At 35.1% G+C, this 21,395-nt stretch overlaps 1 protein-coding gene across 4 annotated transcripts in view; it reads left to right on the forward strand.

The window, feature by feature from the left end:
* LOC138696241 (nucleolar protein 58-like) overlaps positions 1 to 21,395 on the forward strand; it is an 80,683-nt gene that overhangs the window by 2,935 nt on the left and 56,353 nt on the right. For 3 of the 4 annotated variants that reach the window (XM_069820937.1, XM_069820928.1, XM_069820941.1), the window contains exons 2-4: positions 1,136 to 2,403; positions 7,569 to 7,718; positions 12,869 to 16,200. In XM_069820937.1, the coding sequence (XP_069677038.1) occupies positions 1,149 to 2,403; positions 7,569 to 7,718; positions 12,869 to 13,011 (1,548 nt within the window). In that variant the 5' untranslated portion in view covers positions 1,136 to 1,148 and the 3' untranslated portion in view covers positions 13,012 to 16,200. Of the gene's footprint in view, positions 1 to 1,135; positions 2,404 to 7,568; positions 7,719 to 12,868; positions 16,201 to 21,395 lie in introns of those variants that run through there. The other variant, XM_069820951.1, reaches the window with a different exon arrangement.

Raw genomic sequence — 21,395 nt, forward strand, 5'->3', positions numbered from 1 at the left:
TCAATATATATGCCTATTGGAGTCTGGCCAAAAGGGAAATATTGAAGGAGGGAAGTTCGGTCCGGTGCTGTGGATTGAATTCGGCATAGCTCAGTGGTTAGAGCACTTGGTACGTAGAACCAAGGACCCGGGTTCGATCCCCGGCGCCGGAGCGAATTTTTCTCCTCAAATATTAATTGTCAATAGGCCTATTACAGATATTATTCTGTAGGACAAATTAATACATCTATAATATTATGTCTATGAATTAAATTCTTACTTAACAGATGAATTGCTGATTAATATTTGTTACTTATAATGAAACTAACATCTGTCCATTCTTATTATTATTATCTTTAATTTCTCTAAATAGATTTACAAAACCTCTAATGACAATTACATTAATATTCTCATTATAGAAATAGAAATATATATATTCTCCCTGTAACATAGTCCTAGTAAGCTTATATTAAATTAATTTTCATCATTTTACTAGCTATCTCAAATATTAAATTAATTATAATTCATTGAATTAAATTAGCTCATAAATTAAGTTACTACTTTACCTTATAGATTTATCTAAATTTAAATAAATGTGTAGTGAAGATTATTGCTGGAGAACCTTTTAAGTGTAGTGAAAATATTTGTAATTTAAATTTATGTATTGTATTGATTAAGGCTGGTTGAGTGGAAGAGAAGGCCTTATGGCCTTAACTCTGCCAGCGAAAATAAAACATTATTATTATTATTATTATTATTATTATTATTATTATTATTATTAAAAGGGGGGAAAGCATCTCGGTTTTTTTCATTCCACCTGAAGCATTGCTTATAGGCCATAAAGTAGCTTAAAAATGGAGTTTACAATGACAATGTCCATTGGTCACTCGACACTTTCAAAAGCTCTAACCTAAACTAACCCACCTAAACCTTCCCTAACCTGATCTACTCAAATCTAGGAACAGTAGTTGGCATGCACTGCTAATTCGTGACAATGAAAAAGTCTCACAGGAGTGAGGAAATCTAAGTGACATTTTTTTCTGTTAGTTAAATTATTAATGAAACTTTAAAGGAAAGTTACATTAACATCCAAGTTTAATTATTGTTAAATATATTTCTTAATATTAAAAAAGCGCATTGTTTTCATTGTTTTCAGAACCAGTCGTAAAATGGTGATGGATGATGTGATCTACGACGAACAAGAATCTGCTGTAACATATAATTTGAATCCAAAACCTAATGATCTACATTCTAACAAAACTGAAAGTGAAACAAATATTAAATTAACATCTCGTCATGAAAATGGTTATTCTCTTCATCATGACGCCACATGTTCTCGCTCCAGATCACACATTGAACATATCAACGCAGCTGTGTATATTGAAAGGCTGGATACATCTTTGTTTATTAAGAATATTAGTCAGGGTGATGGCAAATTCAGAGGGAAAGAAATTTTACGAAATGTTGTTGATGACGCGAAAGTATCTCCCACAGATGGGACCTCAGTACAGAACCCTAACAAACAAGCTGTTGACTCATTCATTAATGGAGGTGGTGATAGGCTGTCTTTGCCAAGTACGACATTTAAATCAAATGGTGACATTAATTTAGAGTCATCATCACTTACAAATAATAGAGTGAGAAACACAGAAAATGCATTGTTACAGTCTGTCCATAATGCTAATAAGGAGGAAGACACGATCAGTTCCTCTTCATTTAATGTTAGTTACGATGACAGTAAATGTACAGACTTGTACTCAAATAATTGTTCATCAACTGTAGAGAAACCTGTTGTCCCTGTATTAAATATTACAAGTACAAATAAAAGTATACTTACAGCGTATTCTAATTTAGAAAAAAGAAGTGTACCATCTCCAGCATTAACATATACCAACAAAAGTTCAAGTGACATGTGTTCATCAGTTAGTGTGAAGAAATATTCTGTGAAACTTACTGATACAAATACCGGTACCATAACAACTTTTCCTGAAAAATGTATCCGTAGGAAAATTTTGAATCTTCTTTCAGAAAGAGGTGAAAAAAACTGTGGAGACATTGATCAGGCTCTTCTTCAGAACTGTGAAGATTTAATTAGGAATGAGGACATGGCTTGGCATAGATGGTATATCTCAAAATTAGAGGAAGTTAGACAGAAAGAAGCCGAAAAGAAGACAGAAGAAAACAAGAAGAAGGATCAGGAGGAGAGGGAAAAGGAATTAAAGGAATATAAACAGGAAAATGCAGAAAAATTTATCAGTGTGTGGAAAGAAAAAAAGGCTAAAGAAAATGAAGCCAAGCGAAAGGAACTCGCAAAAAAAGCAGCATTAGAAAAACAAAAGAAAGAGATAGAGGAAGCAAGAAAAAAGTCGAGATCTGAGATTGCTTTCATAGAGTGGAGAAAGAAAAAGGATATTGAAAATAAAGGTATGAGTTAACTTGCAGTAACATAGCGTAAGTATACAGGGTGAGTTTTAAGTCCACCGACAAACTTAAGGGGGCGATTCCTCACTGAAAATAGAGCACAAAAGTTCATATCACCTTGTGTCCGGAAATGCATAGTTTCCACAGTAGATGGCAGTGACGACAATCTCTCATAACTTGCAGTGTGCGTTTTGTGTGTTGCGGATAGTGTGATTTAAGCAACGTAGAAGCACAAAGGTCTGGTATTCATTCCAGAAACGAGCCGAGATGGTGTTCGTGCATGTGATGTGGGTGGTGCTGTTTGTCAGGGTATGTGGCTCTGTACATCGGCGCTGCCTCTCGACTGTTTCCACCTGCTTGGCCATACATGAACACCATCTCGGCTTGTTCCTGGAATGAATACCGGACCATTGTGCTTCTATATTGCTTAAATCACACTCTCTGCAACACACAAAACACACACTGCAAGTCATGAGAGAATGTCGTCAATGCCATCTACCTTGGAAACTATGCATTTCCGGACACAAGGTGATATGAACTTTTGTGCTCCATTTTCAGTCAGCAATCACCCCCTGAAGTTTGTCGGTGGACTTAAAACTCGCTCTGTATATTATTATATTGAATAACTTTCAATAATTGCATCCATATTATAAAATAAAATAGCTTTCCTTTCTCCTGTTACCCTAACATGGAATTATTTATGTTTATTTACCACGTGCAGAATTTGTGATTTGAAATAGTGAAATGTAGGCCTAAATATATGAATTTTTGTGTTCAGGTATGGTATATACCAAATGCCTGTTAAGTCTGGCTTTATGACATACTGATCAAAAGACAGATAAATTTAACATTTATTTGATCATGAAAGCGTAAGATTTATTAAAATGCAATTTATCACCATTAAAACTCTACATAAGCATCAATATTGTCAATATAATTCTGTAATCACTTTTGTACATCACTTTTGTACAGCATGTCGTAAGATATCAGGGGAATTTCATTCAAAACATCACTGATTCTATCCTCCAGAGCATCAAGAGTTCTTGAGCGAGTCTTGTAAACTTCTATGTCTCAGTCTTACGAGAAAAAATGGCAAGATATACCTAAGATCAGGGCTTCTAGCAGGGCACTCTCTCAGTCCTCGATGACCTATCCATTGTCAAGCCAGTTGCGAACAACAAAGCAAAGTGTGGTGCACCATCCTGCATGAATTTGAACTCTGTGGCATTATTCCATTGTGTGATACTAGGCAGTAAAAAGTCCTGAAGCGTTGTCAAGTAATGTTCACCATTCATTTTATCCCATAGAATATTTTTCGATGTCATACCTCACCATACCATTGCCTCAGGACAGGTGTGTCAAACTGATTTGGGCTGTGGGTGGTTTCGGTATAATTTTTATTTTTTAATTGTTGAGTTGTTGCTTGTTGTTAATTCATACTTTCGTTTTTTCATGGATGCGGGATGGGGCGCAATAGAAAACTTAAAGGGCCATCAGTTTGACATACTGTTCATCTGAGTGGTTATATCGCAGGTTCGGGGAATACCATGTGACAGTTACTTACTTAATAGGGATCTTTTCTTTTAATTATTATAAACTGTTTTATAATAGCACGTATATTTTCAATTCTCTACAACAAATATTTTCAGGATAGAGCCTAACTGCCCAGCCATTGGCCTTTACAGAGGGGCAGCAGAAACAGATGGGGGGGAAACCGGGATGCGACATAACCATTCAGACAAACAATACCTTCCTTAGGACATCTTCATCATGTGACACGTGTGCTCACTCATCTTCTCATTGTCTCCTTAGTCGACCAACATCTTTCCTACCAATGGGTCTGTAAGCCATAACTTGTCCTATTATCTTTAATCGATCCTTTCTTAAGATATGGTCTTTTCAATTATTTTTCAATCCTTCCGGTGTTGCCGTCGTCCAGAAACCAAATGCCACTTCTCTCTGTTCATTCATTGGCATGGCTCTAATCCTCTATCATCCATAGCTGCTAGTACGCCCTCCATCCAAAACTTCTTTGGTCGTCTTTTTTTCCTTCTTTCTGGTGGGATCCATTCCATAATATTATTTTCGGTAATTGTTGTTCTGGCATTCTTCTGATATGGCCATACCACTGTAACCTTGTCCTTTCTATTATATCTATAATGTCTGGCTCGTCTTGCACTTCCATAATTTCTTTTATTCGTCTATTTCTTGTTTTTTCCATTTTAGATTTCCCAGCTGATCTTCTTAGGACATCCATTTCTGTACTTAAAATCCTTTTTGTTTCCCTAGTTGAAATTTGCCAAACTTCAGCTCCATTTATGTTAGGATACTTTGGACTATGGTTTTATATATTTGTAATTTTCTATTTTTTGTAATATTTTTGCTACACCAAATAGAATTTAGAGCATTTATTGCTTGTTTTGTTTGTGTAATTCTGTTTTTAATTTCCACTGTATTATCTTCTGAATGGTCCATCTTTGTGCCTAAGTAAGTCCATTCAAATAGATGGTTCTAATTCTTCTCCATTATCAAACTTTAAATTATCCTTTTTTTCTTCTATACATAAATATTTAGTTTTCCCTATATTCATGGAAAGTTCCCATTTTTCATATTCTTCTTTTATTCCATATGATGGTGATCTTGAGCTAATAATGCTTGGTCGTCTGCAAAATTCATTGAGGCTTTCCATATAATTTATTTTAAGTTAAAAATTTGTAATTATCATGGAATTGTGAGGTTACGGATTTCATCTTTTCTGTTACATCCAGTTAAGGACATGGCTGCATTTTTTTAACAGTAGCACCTGAATCAGTTTCATCCAGTAATGACAGTTATGTCTGATAACAAAGCCACCAACATGAAAAACTGTCTCATCTATCCATATGATGTTATCAAACAGATTGGGATTCTTTCCATGATTTCTGAGAACTCTTTACAGCTATCACAGTCCTCAGAAAAGATTTGCTGGATGTAATGAAGTTTCTAGGGATGAAAACGCAACTCTTTTTTCAAAACTGTCTCAGTGGTGTAGTTTGTTAGCCCACTTTCTCGGGATAAGATTTTTTGAGGCTTTTTTTGTATTTTATTTTATTTTATTTTTTTTTGTTGTTCAATATATTCTAAAGTTTTCTTCAGATCATGATGTTGATGGTCAACCAGAACGTGATAAATTTACAACAGAACGAGTTGTAATTAATTTCCTGTGGCATGTTTTGCAGTGGCGTAGCATGAAATTTTGAGCAGGGGAAGCTAACTCAAGTTGTCTTTCATGCAATATGAGAAAACGTATTACAAAAAAACAGTCTTAAAATAAATAGTAGTCAATTTCAAGTCAACAGTCGAAGATTGGTTGGAACATCGTAAGTAACACCAATAAGGCATGACCTCAAATGATACGTAGTAAAATATGATTTCACAGTTTACACATCTCTCTTAACAAATAGACACGTATACGTATAACATTAGCTCACTCCCTGTCATACTTAGAGAAATCACAAAATTAGTATCATTACGTAAGTATGGGTCTGTCTTTTGGTTGTTTCCTTCATTGACAGCAAGGGAGTCGGTCATTTGTTTTTTAAATAACAGTTTTGTTCATAAGTTAGTCTTGATAATACAATTATCCTAAAAAATTCAAGTAAATTAGTGTCATTATTTATTATATCAGCCACAATGCACACTAACACTTCAACTGAACACAACTGACGAAAAGGGATAACTCGGAAACTACGGTACTTATTTTAAATGTTAAAGCTAGCTTCTTGCAAGCCTTGCGACTAGGGTAGTTTAGTTAGAAAGGGATGGAAAATCTGCGGGGTGGATTACACAGAAGAAACCAGTCTGCTTGGAAGCTGGTGTGTGCAGGCTTCTTGTTTACTGCTGCATCATAAATCATCCTGAGCTGCCGCATCACAATATTTAACGAGTAAATATAAATTATATTAAAATTAATAAATAATTTTCTTCATAAAATGCAGGTTTATTATGAAATTATTATTAACTGGGGAAGCTAAGCTTTTTAACTTACATTGACGCTACGCCACTGATGTTTTGGTTGTTCTTCATCAAGTGGTGAGTTTCCACATTTTCAGTTCTCACCAACACTGGACTTGGATAACCGATTGCCAAACTTTGTACCTTTTAGCAATTCTTGCACACTCTTCTGTGCTGTTGTTCTGTCACTGCTAATTGCACACCACACTTCAAGTCTTGGTCATGAAGGGTTTCTTAGGGAGTAGATTTGGTTTTTCGGAACTCCAGGATCTGTTGTTTTGCATATTAACATAGTCATATAAGTGGAACCAAGCTTTGTCCGAAAACTAAACTGTAACTGTAGTATACAGATGGAAGTAATATAACTGCATATTTTAACAACTTATTCCTTGGGTAGAATACAACAAAAAATTTTAATACCATATTAGTCCCAAATGAATACTTTTGTCAAAAAATATATATATATTTTCTCCTAAATTTCAACACTCTTTTACTCTAGAAGTACTATCTCTATGATTCTGATTTTTTACTTTTATCATTAAAGAATCTGACAAGGAATGATTCATCCCTATGTAGTTTTTAAATGAAATTGCAAATTAAAAAAGAAAGATTAACACGTATTATTATTTCCTGTCACTAGGAAGTCAGGCAACCTTACTGGAGTGATTGAGGGATGGAATGCTGCTCTTCAGACTGATGCAATGCGCTGTTGCCAAATACACAGACTTCCAGCCTAATTTTCTAATTAACCATTCACTTAATTGTTCACACTTGTGGAATAATGGTTAGTGCGTCTAACCGCGAAACCAGGTAGCCCGGGTTTGATTCCCGGTCGGGGCAAGTTACCTGGTAGAGGTTTTTTCCGGGGTTTTCCCTCAACCCAATATGAGCAAATGCTGGGTAACTTTCGGTGTTGGACCTCGGACTCATTTCACCAGCATTATCACCATCTCATTCAGACGCTAAATAATCTAAGATGTTGATAAAGCATCGTAAAATAACCTACTAAAGAAAATTACTTAATTACAAAACGCATAATAGGTTTTTATTTATTTTAGTTTATTCTATTGCCCCATTCAATCTGCACAGTTACTTCTCTTCCACACTGTATAGTTAAATGCCCTGTTCTGATGTTTGTACTTGTAAATCAGGAAAATAATTCTCCATTTTCACAGAAAAAAAGTTAATGGAAGAAAATCAACGAAAGAAGGTAGAAGAGGAAAAGAAGGTGCGAGCTGTAAAAAGTAAAATTGCGTTTGATGCCTGGAGTGAGAAAGCGAAGACCAGACCTAAACCTATGCCCATCGTATTGAGAGATAATAAAGGTAAGAAGAATGGAAATAAACATTTCTATAACTCCCAGTATACAGTCATAAGTGAACTATTTTACCGCTTCTCACCTGTCACAGGAAGAAATGAAATTCCTGTTTAAGAATTGGCAACAAAATTAATTTTGTGTACGGGATGGTGCTTTTTGATGTCAGTTCATCATTTTTGTACGTAGTATTTTATTTATGACTATTACACTTTTACTACGTCATACTACTTTTGACCAATAAAATGGTATGAAAGGACGTCTTTCAACCAATCATGGCTGCTTATCACACAATTTTATCACTTCCCTAGCATTTGTTCATTTTTATCGCTTATCTAGCATTTGTTTTTATCACTTCCCTAGCATTTGTTTCTTTGCCAACATTTCAAACTGCAAATTCTTTACGGTATTACAAAACATGCTTTGTGATCGTCATTTGTTTCCACATAGATAGTTGACTGAAAATGGTTGCTTTGTTCAAACATTTTGGTGAAAGTAACATTAGTGAAATAGAATTTTAGTAAGTCAATTAATATCTATTTTATTGTATTAAAGTACTTTATTTCTTCTAATCATTATATACTTTCTTCTGTTTTATCATCTTGCTACCATTTCTTTCTTTGTTTGCCATCATTTCAAACTGCAAATTCTGTCCTGTACTATAAAACATGCTTTGCGATAGTCATTTGTTTACCGCATAGACAGTCAACTGAAAATGGGAGCTCCATTGAAATGTTTTGGTGAAGCTAACATTAGTGAAATAGAATTTTAGTAAATCAATTAATATTTTATTGTATTAGAGTACTTTATTTGTTCTAATCTTTATATACTTTCTTCTAATCGTGTATAGTCAATTAAATCCCACTTGAGTTTTGATTTTTTCTCGAAAGAATGAATGATCATCATGTGCGTTTGAGTTTCGAACCACCCGAATATAAAACCAACAAGCTACATCCATGTCATTCATTAGTAGATCAGCTTTTCTCTTAATCATATTTATTGTGTCTTGTGTTGAAAGACAGAAGTCTGCAATGCTTTTAATGCTCTGGCGCCCACGACTAAGATAAGCTGTTAGAAATTTACTGGTCACTCACCGGCAGAGATATAATAAAAGAACTGTACCCTGTTTTACTGAGAAACTTCAAATCTTTTAGTAAGAAAGATACTGTTGTCACTTGTATTCTGATTTATTGAATAATTTGATGCCTCTCGCTAGTTTGTATGGCATTAACATGTAATGCTTAACTGTAGAATGTGGAAGATAACAACTGAAAGTTTGAAATTCAAGTACCGGTACTGTATTTAATACATGTTTTGCTTAATAAAAGGAATAAAAGGACATACAGTATATAAAATTACCTGTTATTTCATTGCTTTCTCTTTTTTTTTAACTATTAAAGGTTTTAGTAAATTTTTTTGAACTTCATCCTCATTATCTTTTGCGAATTTAGATTTTTAGTGATTTGTTTCAGCCTCCAGTTGAAAGTTGTGTGCTAAAATGCAGAGTTCTGTTTCATATCTGGTATTTTACTGACGTTATAATGGAATTAGTGTATTGTACAAATTAATGGACAAAGTTTTAGACGTTTTTAAGACTTCAAAAATTTTGAGCTATTACTTTAGGTAAATCTAAGGAAAAATTTTTTAATGCCAAGGAGTGAGCTGTGTACAGGTCTCACTACATTTCGCCAGTTTGTTCTTCATTTATAGCAGATTTTGTAGTGTTCGTTTAAGCAAAATGAGGACAAGGGAACCTGTATACATAGGGATTTTATGTCAAACTGGAGATGACATATAGGTACTTAGAGAATTTACACTACTTTGAAGATGTTCAAATTAAAAATCTGAATTCTAGTGACTAGTGGAAAATATGTCAAATGGAAATAAATTATTGAAACAATAACTGCATTTTATCTCCACTACTACCACCAATATCACAACCCCACCACCACCACCACCACCACCACCACCACCATCACCATTATCATTCATGACGAGTGTAATGCAAATCCATCACTTGTGGTGCACTCTTGATAGTCTCTGATGAACTAAGTGGTCTACACTCTCCTGCACTAGTGACATCTCTGAGCCACACTCGTAGAGTTTCCAGAGACTTTTCCAGGTATCACAGTCCATAGTCATTCTACTTTGCATAATTTTGTTAGTAAATTTAGAGGTTGGAAGTGTACGAGACAAAAGCATATTATGAGGAGGTGATGTCTTTTGACTCCAAAAACTTAGTTTGAAACATTTTAAAATTAGTCTACGTATTTTATTTTTATTTTGAATATAACAACAATTTGTGATAATGGTTGACTGACTGTCTAAGAGATTTTTATTCAACTGTCTTCAAGTCATATTTTTATGTGAAATGCTGGGATAATCCTAGGGCCTACCAGCACCTACGAATTCTTGAAGATAACTGATCTATGATATGTAGTTAAGACACACTCTGGCAAAATGGAAATGATTTCACGTGGACTTATAGCTCTTACTAAAGAATAATGGAATCTAATTGGCAACAATAATGTTCTGATTGGTGCTGCTCAACAGCAGAATGCTTGCTTGACAGTATTTTAAAAAATCAATAATGAAAGGCATACCGAATGTTAATGCTTAGAGAGCATGAATTGTACCATTAATGACATCAGAGTAAACTTTTCATGTCAAAATGTTACAATTTTTCTCCTTTGTACCTCAAACACACACGTTTCACATAAAAAATAATAGAATCGATTCTAAGTTTATCGCAATTTTGTGTTCTTGATTTCAAATAAAGACTCGATAATTATTTATTAAAATTATTATATTTCAAGAGCATCATTTCGAGATAAATTGATTTCTAGATATTGAATATGGAACTTTCAGTTCTTCCACATTGAAGTTATATTTAGAAGCTAGCATTTCAAGAACATCCCATTGCATTCTATTATTTTTATAGTTTTCATTACGGATACTCCAAACCAGAGTATTTCATAAAGTCTGTAGTCCTCAATAAATTCAAGAGATTCTTCATTACACCACTCCATTTTGTCTCGTGTAGCATTTGCAGTAACAGAAGGAAACAAAAGAAGAACGATATACACAGTTAATTCCGCATGTAACAGTAGCAGTGAAGTGATTTTTGTGGTAGGCGACACTTTTGTTGCATACTGTAGACCATACATGGGCACAATTTTCGGTTACGTGAGGCACTCGATTTGAAATAGTTTGTTTTTCTAGGAGAGGAGACTGCAGAGTAGGATGGGAAATATAAACTGCTGTGACCTGCGTCACCTTATCGTAATCGCTAAGGTGGTCAGTGGCAAATTATTAGGAAAGCGCTTGTTTAACGTGAGAGACTCGAAAACTTTTATTCAATTTGGCAAATTAATTCGGCAGCTTTAATCATAAACCTCTTTACTATTTCTCCATCATTGAATTGATTTAAATCACAGGCGAGAAATTGCCAATATTCCATCATGTTGTCTACGTTTATTTTCTTGGGTATTCTGGCGTTTATCAAGATTACTTAATAGCTTTGCACGTTCTCGACCTAAAATGATTTCAGAAAATCATATTTCGTTTTCTACGCACATTTAATATTTTTTTTATAAATTTCTTTTGGAAATAATACGTACAAACAACATTTAATTCCTCGTACTTTTAATGCAGCGTGTTTAAGGTATAATGTTGTATTTAGTATACTATGCAAATGTTAAGATCATAAATTTTCTTCGGAATAGTACGAAAAATAACATTTAATTTGTCTTACCTTCTAATAACATATAATTTGTCTTACCTTCTGACATAAGGAGTAATGTTGTTGTATATTAAATTTATTAATGACTAATAGAATTTTCGAGCATAAAATACATCGTATGTTCTCCCCTTCTAAACAGCAAAAAAAACTCTTCCTCCCATTTCTCATGAAATAATCGTTTTCTAACGCGTACGCACTGCTTTGATAATGCCATTATGCCACCACTGATATTGCTTACGAAACTGATATAGAACCTGCACACGCCTAGGAGCTGCGTGAGGGAAGAAGGGGGACTGTGAAGGGATGTCACTCAGAGCGATAAGCTCTGTGAAGGTCAGTGAGGCATTATTTCTCAAGTGAGGCACAATGCCCATCCATGCTGTAGACATTTGCAACATGCAAAACGATTAAACCACATTGTTGCATGTTGCATATTGCTTCCATCTTGCCTTTAGGCACTGAACGAACAGCAAGTTACACATATACAGTGAGTGTTCATGTACGTCATTGTCATGACATCATGAGTAACCAGCTTTGGGAATTGCAAACTTTCAAGTGCCTATGTTATAATATTGTAAGCTCCCATTAAAACAAAAATGAACAAACAAGCAAACATTCTCCTGGGGGTAGATAAAAAAAGTTATTATTTTTTTTCCACCATGTTAATAATGTCAAAACAAGTGGTTATACAAATTTTGGCCACCCAAGCGGAATTATGAAGATCATCCAGAAAGTAAGTTTTTCTGGGACTATTTAGCGAAATAAAACACAATTTCATGGAAAGATTTATTGGAACAGATACAACAATTGTTGAGCTATTTTTCAACATATTCCCCATCAGAATTGAAACATTTGTCATACCATGGGGTCAACTTTTGTATCCCTGTGTCGTGGAAGTCTGCCATCTGGGATCAGAACCAGTGCGTGACAACCGTCTGCATCTCTCTGTTGATCCCATGGCCCTCGTAATTCCACTCGAGTGGCCAAAATTTATATAAGCATTTGTTTTGACATTATTAACATGCAGGAAGAAAAAAAAAAAATAACTTTTTTATCTATCCCCATGAGAATGTTTGCTTGTTAGTCTTTTTGCCATATTTTCCCTTGGTCTAAAACTGTTACTGACATTCCTAAAGTTGTGTTTCAAGTTTAATGTTATTTTCCAGTAAAACACAGAAAAATACAGATGGCGAGAAAATGGTCATTCCTTTCGAAAATTACTGTACCTTTGACTTTCATTATTGTGTATAGCCAGGCAACGTACAGTACATTTCATAGTGTGCAGAAACCAAAAGCTCCTACTAGGCAGATTGGAGTAGTGATAAAGACATGTAGAACAATGACGTATGTGCGACTTGACAACGGAAATTCTGTATTTTGAATGTTGCCTGGTTATAGTATTGATTGTTATGTTCCAGGTCGCCCTGATCCTTCTCTTGTTCGCCTTAACTGGAATCCTATTCCTTGGAAAAGCATAAATGAGCAGTCTAACATTGACAACTTAAAATGCTCAAGGGGCAAGACTCTGATCAAACCTTTCAGTACATGGACTTTAGGGTAAATGAACAGTAAAATTCTACTGGAAAACTTGAAAACTTGTATATGCATGTTCTTTTTTGAGGTATGTACAAGGAAAGCTTCTCTATTTTCCTTGTTGCTGTTACCGAGATTTCGTCCCTCCACTTCACTCCAAACACAATTCTTCTTATCAGACATTATCGATAAAAATATGTACAAAAGTGACAAATCTGTGCTGAATAAAATCACTTTGTAATAAAGAATAAAAAAGTGTAGTTTGTATAGACGTAATTTGGATCCATGTAGGATTTTTTGTTGTAATCTTAAGGGAGGAGGTACACCATTGGCCTGCAAAAATTTAGTGAAATAAATTTTTTTTTATATCTCAGCTACTACGAGGGCTATTCATGAAGTAACTTCCATTTATTTTTTACAAACCTGTGAATGACGTTACAAAATTGGGTTACAAAACGTTTGAAAGTATACACGGTAGTTTATTTTTCCACATAGTTTCCCGTCACACTGAGACACTTGTCGCAGCATTTGACAAGCTTTGAAATTTCACAATCGCAGAATTCGGCCACCTGCGATTGAAGCCAACCTACAATGCTAGTTTTCAACTCTTCGTCATCGTCAAAGCGCTTCGAGCCAATCCACGTCTTCATGTGCATGATGGTAATTGCTAGGCGCCAAATCTGGGCTATAGGGAGGGTGATCCAATACTTCCCAGTTGAACTCTTGCAGTTTGGTCGCAGTTCGATGTGCTGTATGCGGCCGGGCATTGTCATGCAGGAAAATCATCCCAGACCTCAACATGCCACGACGTTTGTTTTGAATGGCCCTTTTCAAGTGTGTTAGTGTGTTACAGTAACGGTCAGCATTAATTGTGGCATTTCTCTCCAAGAACTCCACTAGCAAAATTCCTTTTCTGTCCCAGAAGACAGTTTCCATGAGTTTCCTCGTGGAAAGTGTTTGTCGACACTTCGTGGGTTTTTTCAGGGAGTGAGTATGGCCCCACTGCATTGATTGAAGCTTTGTTTCTGCATTCACATATCACACCCAAGTCTCATTTCCTGTCACAATCTGATCGAGAAAAGCATCACCTTCTCTTTCGTAATGCTCAAGAAAGGACAGTGCTGCTCCCATCTGCTGAGCCTTTCATTCCTCAGAAAGGAGTTTAGGCACCCACCTGGCAGAAAGTTTCCCATAGCCCAAATCTTCGGTAATCACTGTGGAAAATCCTCACTAAGCTCCTGCATTGTGAAACTGCGGTTTGCTTGTCAACCATATAAATCAGATCTGCATTCATGATGCTCTGTCGACCACTTCTCTCTTCATCATGGACATTGGTTTGCCCATTTTTGAACATACGGCACCATTGTCTTACACCACCTTCACTCATTACGTCTGGCCCGTAAACTTCACAAAGTTGGCGATGGATTTCACTAGCTTTACAGTTTTTGGCCACAAGAAATCTTATTACAGAACGTACCTCACATCTGGCGGGACTTGCGATTGCAGCACACATTTTGACAGCACGTGGCTCAGAGAGGAACAAAGACACGACCTTGACTCTACCATTGCTCGACTTGTACTGCTTCAAGGTACACTCCACCACAAGAGCGGTGCCACTGACTCTGTTATTATGCACTCTACATGAAAGCGGAAGTTATTTATGAATAGCCCTCGTATAAACCTTAAATGAACAAAACTTTTCATGCTTACCATACATACATTGCACTTTATAAAACACTATTCAGAATATTAAAATAGCTAATAATTACATATAAAAATAATATCAAATTTACATAACTGTTTTACACCCGTAAAGCATTTACATAATAAAATATATAGTTAATTAAATATCTGCATGATTCTTTTACTGAAATGTTTTGAAGACCTACATCAACAACATAGTCTAGTATATTACTATTATGTTCCAAAGTATATGTACGAAGTTTTAGTGCAGTAATTCTGTGTTTCCATATTGTGAAGAATCGGGACTCGAACCTGGGTTTCCAGCTTTATTAAGTTCCAGCATATAAAGCTGGAAACTCGGGTTCGAGTCCTGGTGCCTGAGAGAGTTTTTCTGTTCTACCGATTCTTGTAGGATCTTTTATCTATTCCTTGGAAGAAATATATAGGGGAGAGTCGGGCAGTATCGGACATCGGGTAGTATCGGACAGTGAGTTTCTTTCATCTACCACACGATGATAGTACCTGATTGACATGGTTACATTTCTGTGATGTCCCATAGAGAAACGTAACCATGTCATTCAGGTACTAACACATGGTGGTAGATGAAAAAAACGCATTGTCCGATACTACCCCATGTCCGATATTACCCAACTCTCCCCTATATTTTTTTCTTGATCGTTAACTTCAAGATTACATTTTCTAAAATTTTACAGTTTAGCTGTAGCAAGCAGTTGGAAATCCTTAAAATTAGAAAACGTTTTATAAGGTTTTTTATTATTGTTCAATCGATGTGAAATTTGAATTTGGGAATAAAGTAAGCGTCATTTTTGGATGGATCAGTCTTTATTCTCTAATTTACATATATTCCTATAAGTATTAAGTTATTGTTATTAGCATCCAAAGACGAAGTTGCGTCAGTGTTACGAGAAAATCCGTCCGTTTTATCCTAGTGACCCTTGAATAATAACGTTATTCAACGTTAAAAGGTATTACTCTTTCTTGCTTAGAGTTCCTTTAGAAATGGAAAACAGTTTCTAACAGTTAATTGTATATAGAAAGGATGCTAGTTTTCATTTTAAGTTATCTCGCGATCGTGAGCTGTTAGACATTAACATAATATTAATATAGAACAAGTTAGGTGCAAGTCTAAATGAATTTTGCAGATCATATAAAAAAACCTATAGCTACTCAGACTGTGTAAATATTAGAGAATTTCATTGTTTCAGTGGAACAGAATATGTTGTTATTAGTATACATATTTTTTATACTTCAATATCAAGTGAATTTTTGTGCCTTTTCTTTTCATAAACATATTTTATACACACTTAAAATGGTATCCATTACAGCTCTGGCAAGCAAGTATTGTAATGCCAATAATTATGTTATTCATTTAATCAGAGTTTTATTTGTAAAAGAAGTGCTTCATGATGAATACAGGTCTATGAGATTATTGCTCCTTTTGTAAAACTTGTAAGATGAAACCATGACTTTTTTTATTAGCTATATATAATAAATAAATGTAATATATTTTAAAGCACATGTTGAAGTTTTTTTTTTTTTTTTTCACTTACAGTTGTAGAGCGAGTATGATAAAAATAAAACTAAAATTGAATATCTTTGTCTTTACTTTCAAGTCATCTTCTTTAGCTAAGTAAATGGTCAGTGCATAACAGTCGAAGCTTAATAAAAAATGTTGACATTAATTCATTAATTTATTGATAAGTAAAAAATACCTAAATTAATTATTGCAGTTCTATAAGTAGCATTACTACCGGATATTTTAGGAAAGATAATTATGCCACCAAACTGTATTATTGAGGTTGTTAAGATTCAGTGCACTGGGCTGCATAAGAAATGCGTAAGTATACAAAACTAGAATGTTTTCTGAGGACTTTAGCAAACATGGCGAGGTAGAAAGCTATTTTCCTGAGATTAGTTTCTTAAAAACATGTAAATACGACTTTTATAACATGTTCACGTTATTATTTAAATATGAATTGATTTTAAATTGTTCATATACTTTTATATCACAACATTAATAAGAATACTACACGAAAATAGTGAAATCAAATACCTTACTATAAAAATACCGGACAGCTGTATACTACTGTAGCAGCATTGACGTGAGTGCGAAATATCACGGACTTGACAATATTTAATGTAACATTATTTTATATCAAAGCAGCATATTATGAGAAATATTGCGTATTTTTTCTTTGCTTTAGTGAGACAAAATTAATTCTGATATTAAGAATGAATTTACAATAACGCTTTATATACCCATTGATGTCCACAAACGATTAAGGAAAACGCGGAAATTCTAGTTGAAGCAAGTAAAGCGATAGGGTTGGAAGTAAATTCCGAAAAGACGAAGTATATGATTATGTCTCGTGACCAGAATATTGTACGAAATGTAACTATAAAAATTGGAGATTTATCTTTCGAAGGGGTGGAAAAATTCAAATATCTTGGAGCAACAGTAACAAATCTAAATGACACTCGGGAGGAAATTAAACGCAGAATAAATATGGGAAATGCGTGTTATTATTCGGTTGAGAAGCTTTTGTCATCTAGTCTTCTTTCAAAAAATCTGAAAGTTGGAATTTATAAAACAGTTATATTACTGGTTGTTCTGTATGGTTGTGAAACTTAGACTCTCACTTTGAGAGAGGAACAGAGATTAAGGGTGTTTGAGAATAAGGTTCTTAGGAAAATATTTGGGGCTAAGAGGGATGAAGTTACAGGAGAATGGAGAAAGTTACACAATGCAGAGCTGCATGCATTGTATTCTTCATCTGACATAATTAGGAACATAAAATCCAGACGTTTGAGATGGGCAGGACATGTAGCACGTATGGGCGAATCCAGAAATGCATATAGAGTGTTAGTTGGGAGACCGGAGGGAAAAAGAACTTTGGGGAGGCCAAGACGTAGGTGGGAAGATAATATTAAAATGGATTTGAGGGAGGTGGGATATGATGGTAGAGACTGGATTAATCTTGCTCAGGATAGGGACCAATGACGGGCTTATGCGAGGGCGGCAATGAACCTCCGGGTTCCTTAAAAGCCAGTAAGTAAGTAAGTAAGTATACCCATTGCTGACAACTGCAAAGATAAAAATGGTAGTAATCTGATGCTTGTAATAATTAGTAAAGACATGTGGACAACAGTAAAATTTAATTTGCTAAAACCTTAAAATTTCCAATATATTTTAATTTCTACATTTATTAGGCTTAAATAAAAAAAGCTGATTTTTATTGTTCCATGAACACAGAGATAAAGGGATTAGGCTAATAAAGAATTTTGTTGACTCATGTTTTATAAACTCTCGGAAATCGAAAGTATGATTGGGAGCAATTTGTAATACTGTAATTGTAGCAATTATAAATAGCACATATACACCCTGACATTTGAACACAGCACCAATTAATAAAACTATTAACTAGCCCAGCAACAATATACATTGCAGTTGATTACAGCTTGTTTTGCGAGTATCTCCACACCGGCCGCCTAGGAGCAGCACCAGCATCATTCGTGCGCAGAACTGCTAGCTGTCTGGTATTATTATAGTATGGTATTTGGTGAAACTGCAGTTTATACTGTATGGCATTCCATAGCCTTCCTTTTTATCTATGGATGCTGTCATTGTTACAATCGATAAATACAGCCAGTTACAGTACGTTTCATATTATATTAACAAAAAATGTATCTATCAGTTTTATTATAAATATAAAATTTTTTTATAAATACAGATAAAAAGGTATCCCCATAACATGCCATGAAGGCACTTGGGCATGGAGGTAGAGCCCCATGCCTTCCATGACCTCGGCACTAGAATGAGGTGGTGTGGTCGGCACCACGCTCTGACCGCCTTTTACCCCTGGGAGAGACCTGGTACTCAATTTTATAGGAGGCTGAGTAAACCTCGGGGCCGTTCTGAAAGTTTAGCAACGAGAAAAAATCCTGTCACCGCCTGGGATCGAACCCTGGACCTTCCAGTCCGTAGCTAGCTGTTCTACCAACTGAGCTACCCGGCCGCCTATAAATACAGATATATAACTGAAAATTGAATCTAATTGAAACATTTAGCTATACATTTCTCCTTTGCATGGAATAAAACACTTTAGAAAATTCAGGCGAGTTCAGATGTGTTTGTAATTATTTCATACATACAGCGAAGTCCTCATAACACGATATTTCAAATCCATGGCAACTACGGCTCTGCATTTGTTTTGCAGCCCAATGTACATACAAACCAACATTACGTTTTGGTTATGAAAGAAATATACATAAGCATACATAATCTGCTAAAGGATCGTTCCAGACTTCTACTTGTATTCATAAAAAACAATTACAAATTTTGAGATTTCACATTTTTGTTCTTTTGTTTATATATTATATATTTTTCTATGTATGAGCTTGTGACAGTATGAATGTTGTTGTTGTTTTCTAATGCCAGGCATTTGACAATAAATTCATTTGACCTGTTGCACTCCAATATTTTTCAAAGATATTATCATGGCCAGCCACTGAAGCACAGATTTTGAGGTGTTCCGAATCCATTTCTTGGTTTGAGTTGCACAATGGGCAGTTAGGGGACTGATATATTTGGAGTGAAAATGGCAAGTTGTAGCCGATTTAAGCGAACACCATACTTTAACGTTTTGGTGGCTACTTCATTCACACACAACCCCCAGAATGTCTGGAGGACCACACCTGCTGTTGGTCATTGGGTCCATGGGAGATCATGTAGAGAGTAATGTGTGGCTAAATGTTTCAATTAGATTCAATTTTCAGTTATGTATCTGTATTTATAATAAAATTTTATATTTATAATAAAACTGATAGATACATTTTTGTTAATATAATATGAATGTGAAATTTATGGATATGTGGTACCATAGTGCATGTGCATATTGACTATTTAGCTAAAGAGGAAAAGGGACCAGTTCCCACAGTTCACTACATTTGCCACAAGATATCTTGAGACTACCAGCAGAAAGGAAATACAAAAGTGCATAACAACAGCGTGTAATAAATTTTAGAGTGTCATAGGCATAACAGCCTATGTAGGTCCAAGGACTCCAAGGCTGAGCAGGTAGCCGCTAGTTTCACATCTGCATACTTCAGCAGAGTTGAATGATCATTCAACCAGAACAGAGGTATTGTGTGGTAACAATGATGACCTACGCCATTTGTTACAGCTGGTTTACAGGACCAGATCACTATGTAGCATATGCATGTAAAATCGAGAAATAGAAAAATGGGTACATTAGTTGTTAATGTTGATGATACTGCTACTACTTTCAATGATAATTTTTCATCTTTTGTAGTTTTCTTCTCTAAGCCACTGATCTTATATAAGGTCAAAAAAATCCTGCCAAAAATATATTGATGCTAGAAAACAAGACCATATAAAAATGTCAGTCGTCAATTTAAGGACTCTAGCAAAGCACAAAAAGCATCTAAGAGTTATTATCAGTTATAATGCAAAGTGGAATTCGACTCTGAACTGGTACAATTTGAATATTTTTATCAGAGAAGGAAAGCTGTGAAATGAAGTTTATCAAATAAGACTAACCAAATTAAAATTGGATAAGGACACAGTTGAATCTTATTTTAAAAATGCAATTGCATCAGTCATATACTGTATTCACCCCTGAAATGGAGGTACCTCAATTTTTCTCGTTAGAATTAAGACAAAAAAAAAAAAATGAATCCCCGCATAATAGACACATAGAGGAATGTGAACCTGTCACAAATGATAGCAGTGATGCTGAACCTGACAGTGATTGAGGTAAGGCTAGTGTTAATAATAACAATAAAGTGTCTTGTCTTATTGTCGCTGTATTCAGTGTTAAAAGTTATCATCTGTTTATACAACTGCTGGTAACTATCGATTGTCTTAAGTGCGACGCAATCGATATACGAGGTTCATCCAGGAAGCAAGTTCCAATCGCGTCCAAAGATGGTATGTCTAGTTGGACGGGAATGTGCATGCATAAGAGTAGAGAGAGGGTAAAAAAAAATCTATGGCGCTACAGCCCATAAAGGGCCAAGATCGACCAGTTGGCTGCTGACCTTATGCCCACATGCCGAAGCAGAGGTGGACGATCACCCAACCAGACTAGAGATAGGGTATGTGGGGATAATGCAGTGCAGTTTCAGCCTTGTGACGGCAGTGCACTAGGAGAAAATGGCTGCACTGATATTGTCTTCCACCAACTGCGAGATTCGTGCAGTTATCCAATTTCTGCACGCTCAGAAGCAATCTCCAGCAGAGACCCACCATCAATTATGCAACTTGTATGGATCCGACATTATGAGCAACAGTATGTTCAGACGATGGTACAGGAAATTCACTGAAGGCAGAACCAATATGCATGACGAAGTCTGTAATTCCTGTAATTCTGGTGTATTTGTTATTTTTCTCAAATATGTCCGTTTCTTCAAGAGTAGAAATATTATATCAAAGATAACAAAAATGGTTTCTCTCTGGTATCTTGTTATTGAAAAAAAATTTACTTTATATTAGTTCTTTTTCACAGTGTTAAAAAATATCTTGAATGATACCCAAATTTGATAAATTCATGAAGTATAAGTTGAAAAAAATATTTACAGAACCATAACAAGCATATATTATTCATGTTCGACTGTTTTCAAAATACATCTCATTTATTAAATCAGATATTGGAGAAAAAATGGGAGTTATTCATAGATTTCAAAAAG

Source organism: Periplaneta americana, chromosome 1 (genome assembly GCF_040183065.1).
Source record: "Periplaneta americana isolate PAMFEO1 chromosome 1, P.americana_PAMFEO1_priV1, whole genome shotgun sequence".
NCBI lineage: Eukaryota > Metazoa > Arthropoda > Insecta > Blattodea > Blattidae > Periplaneta > Periplaneta americana.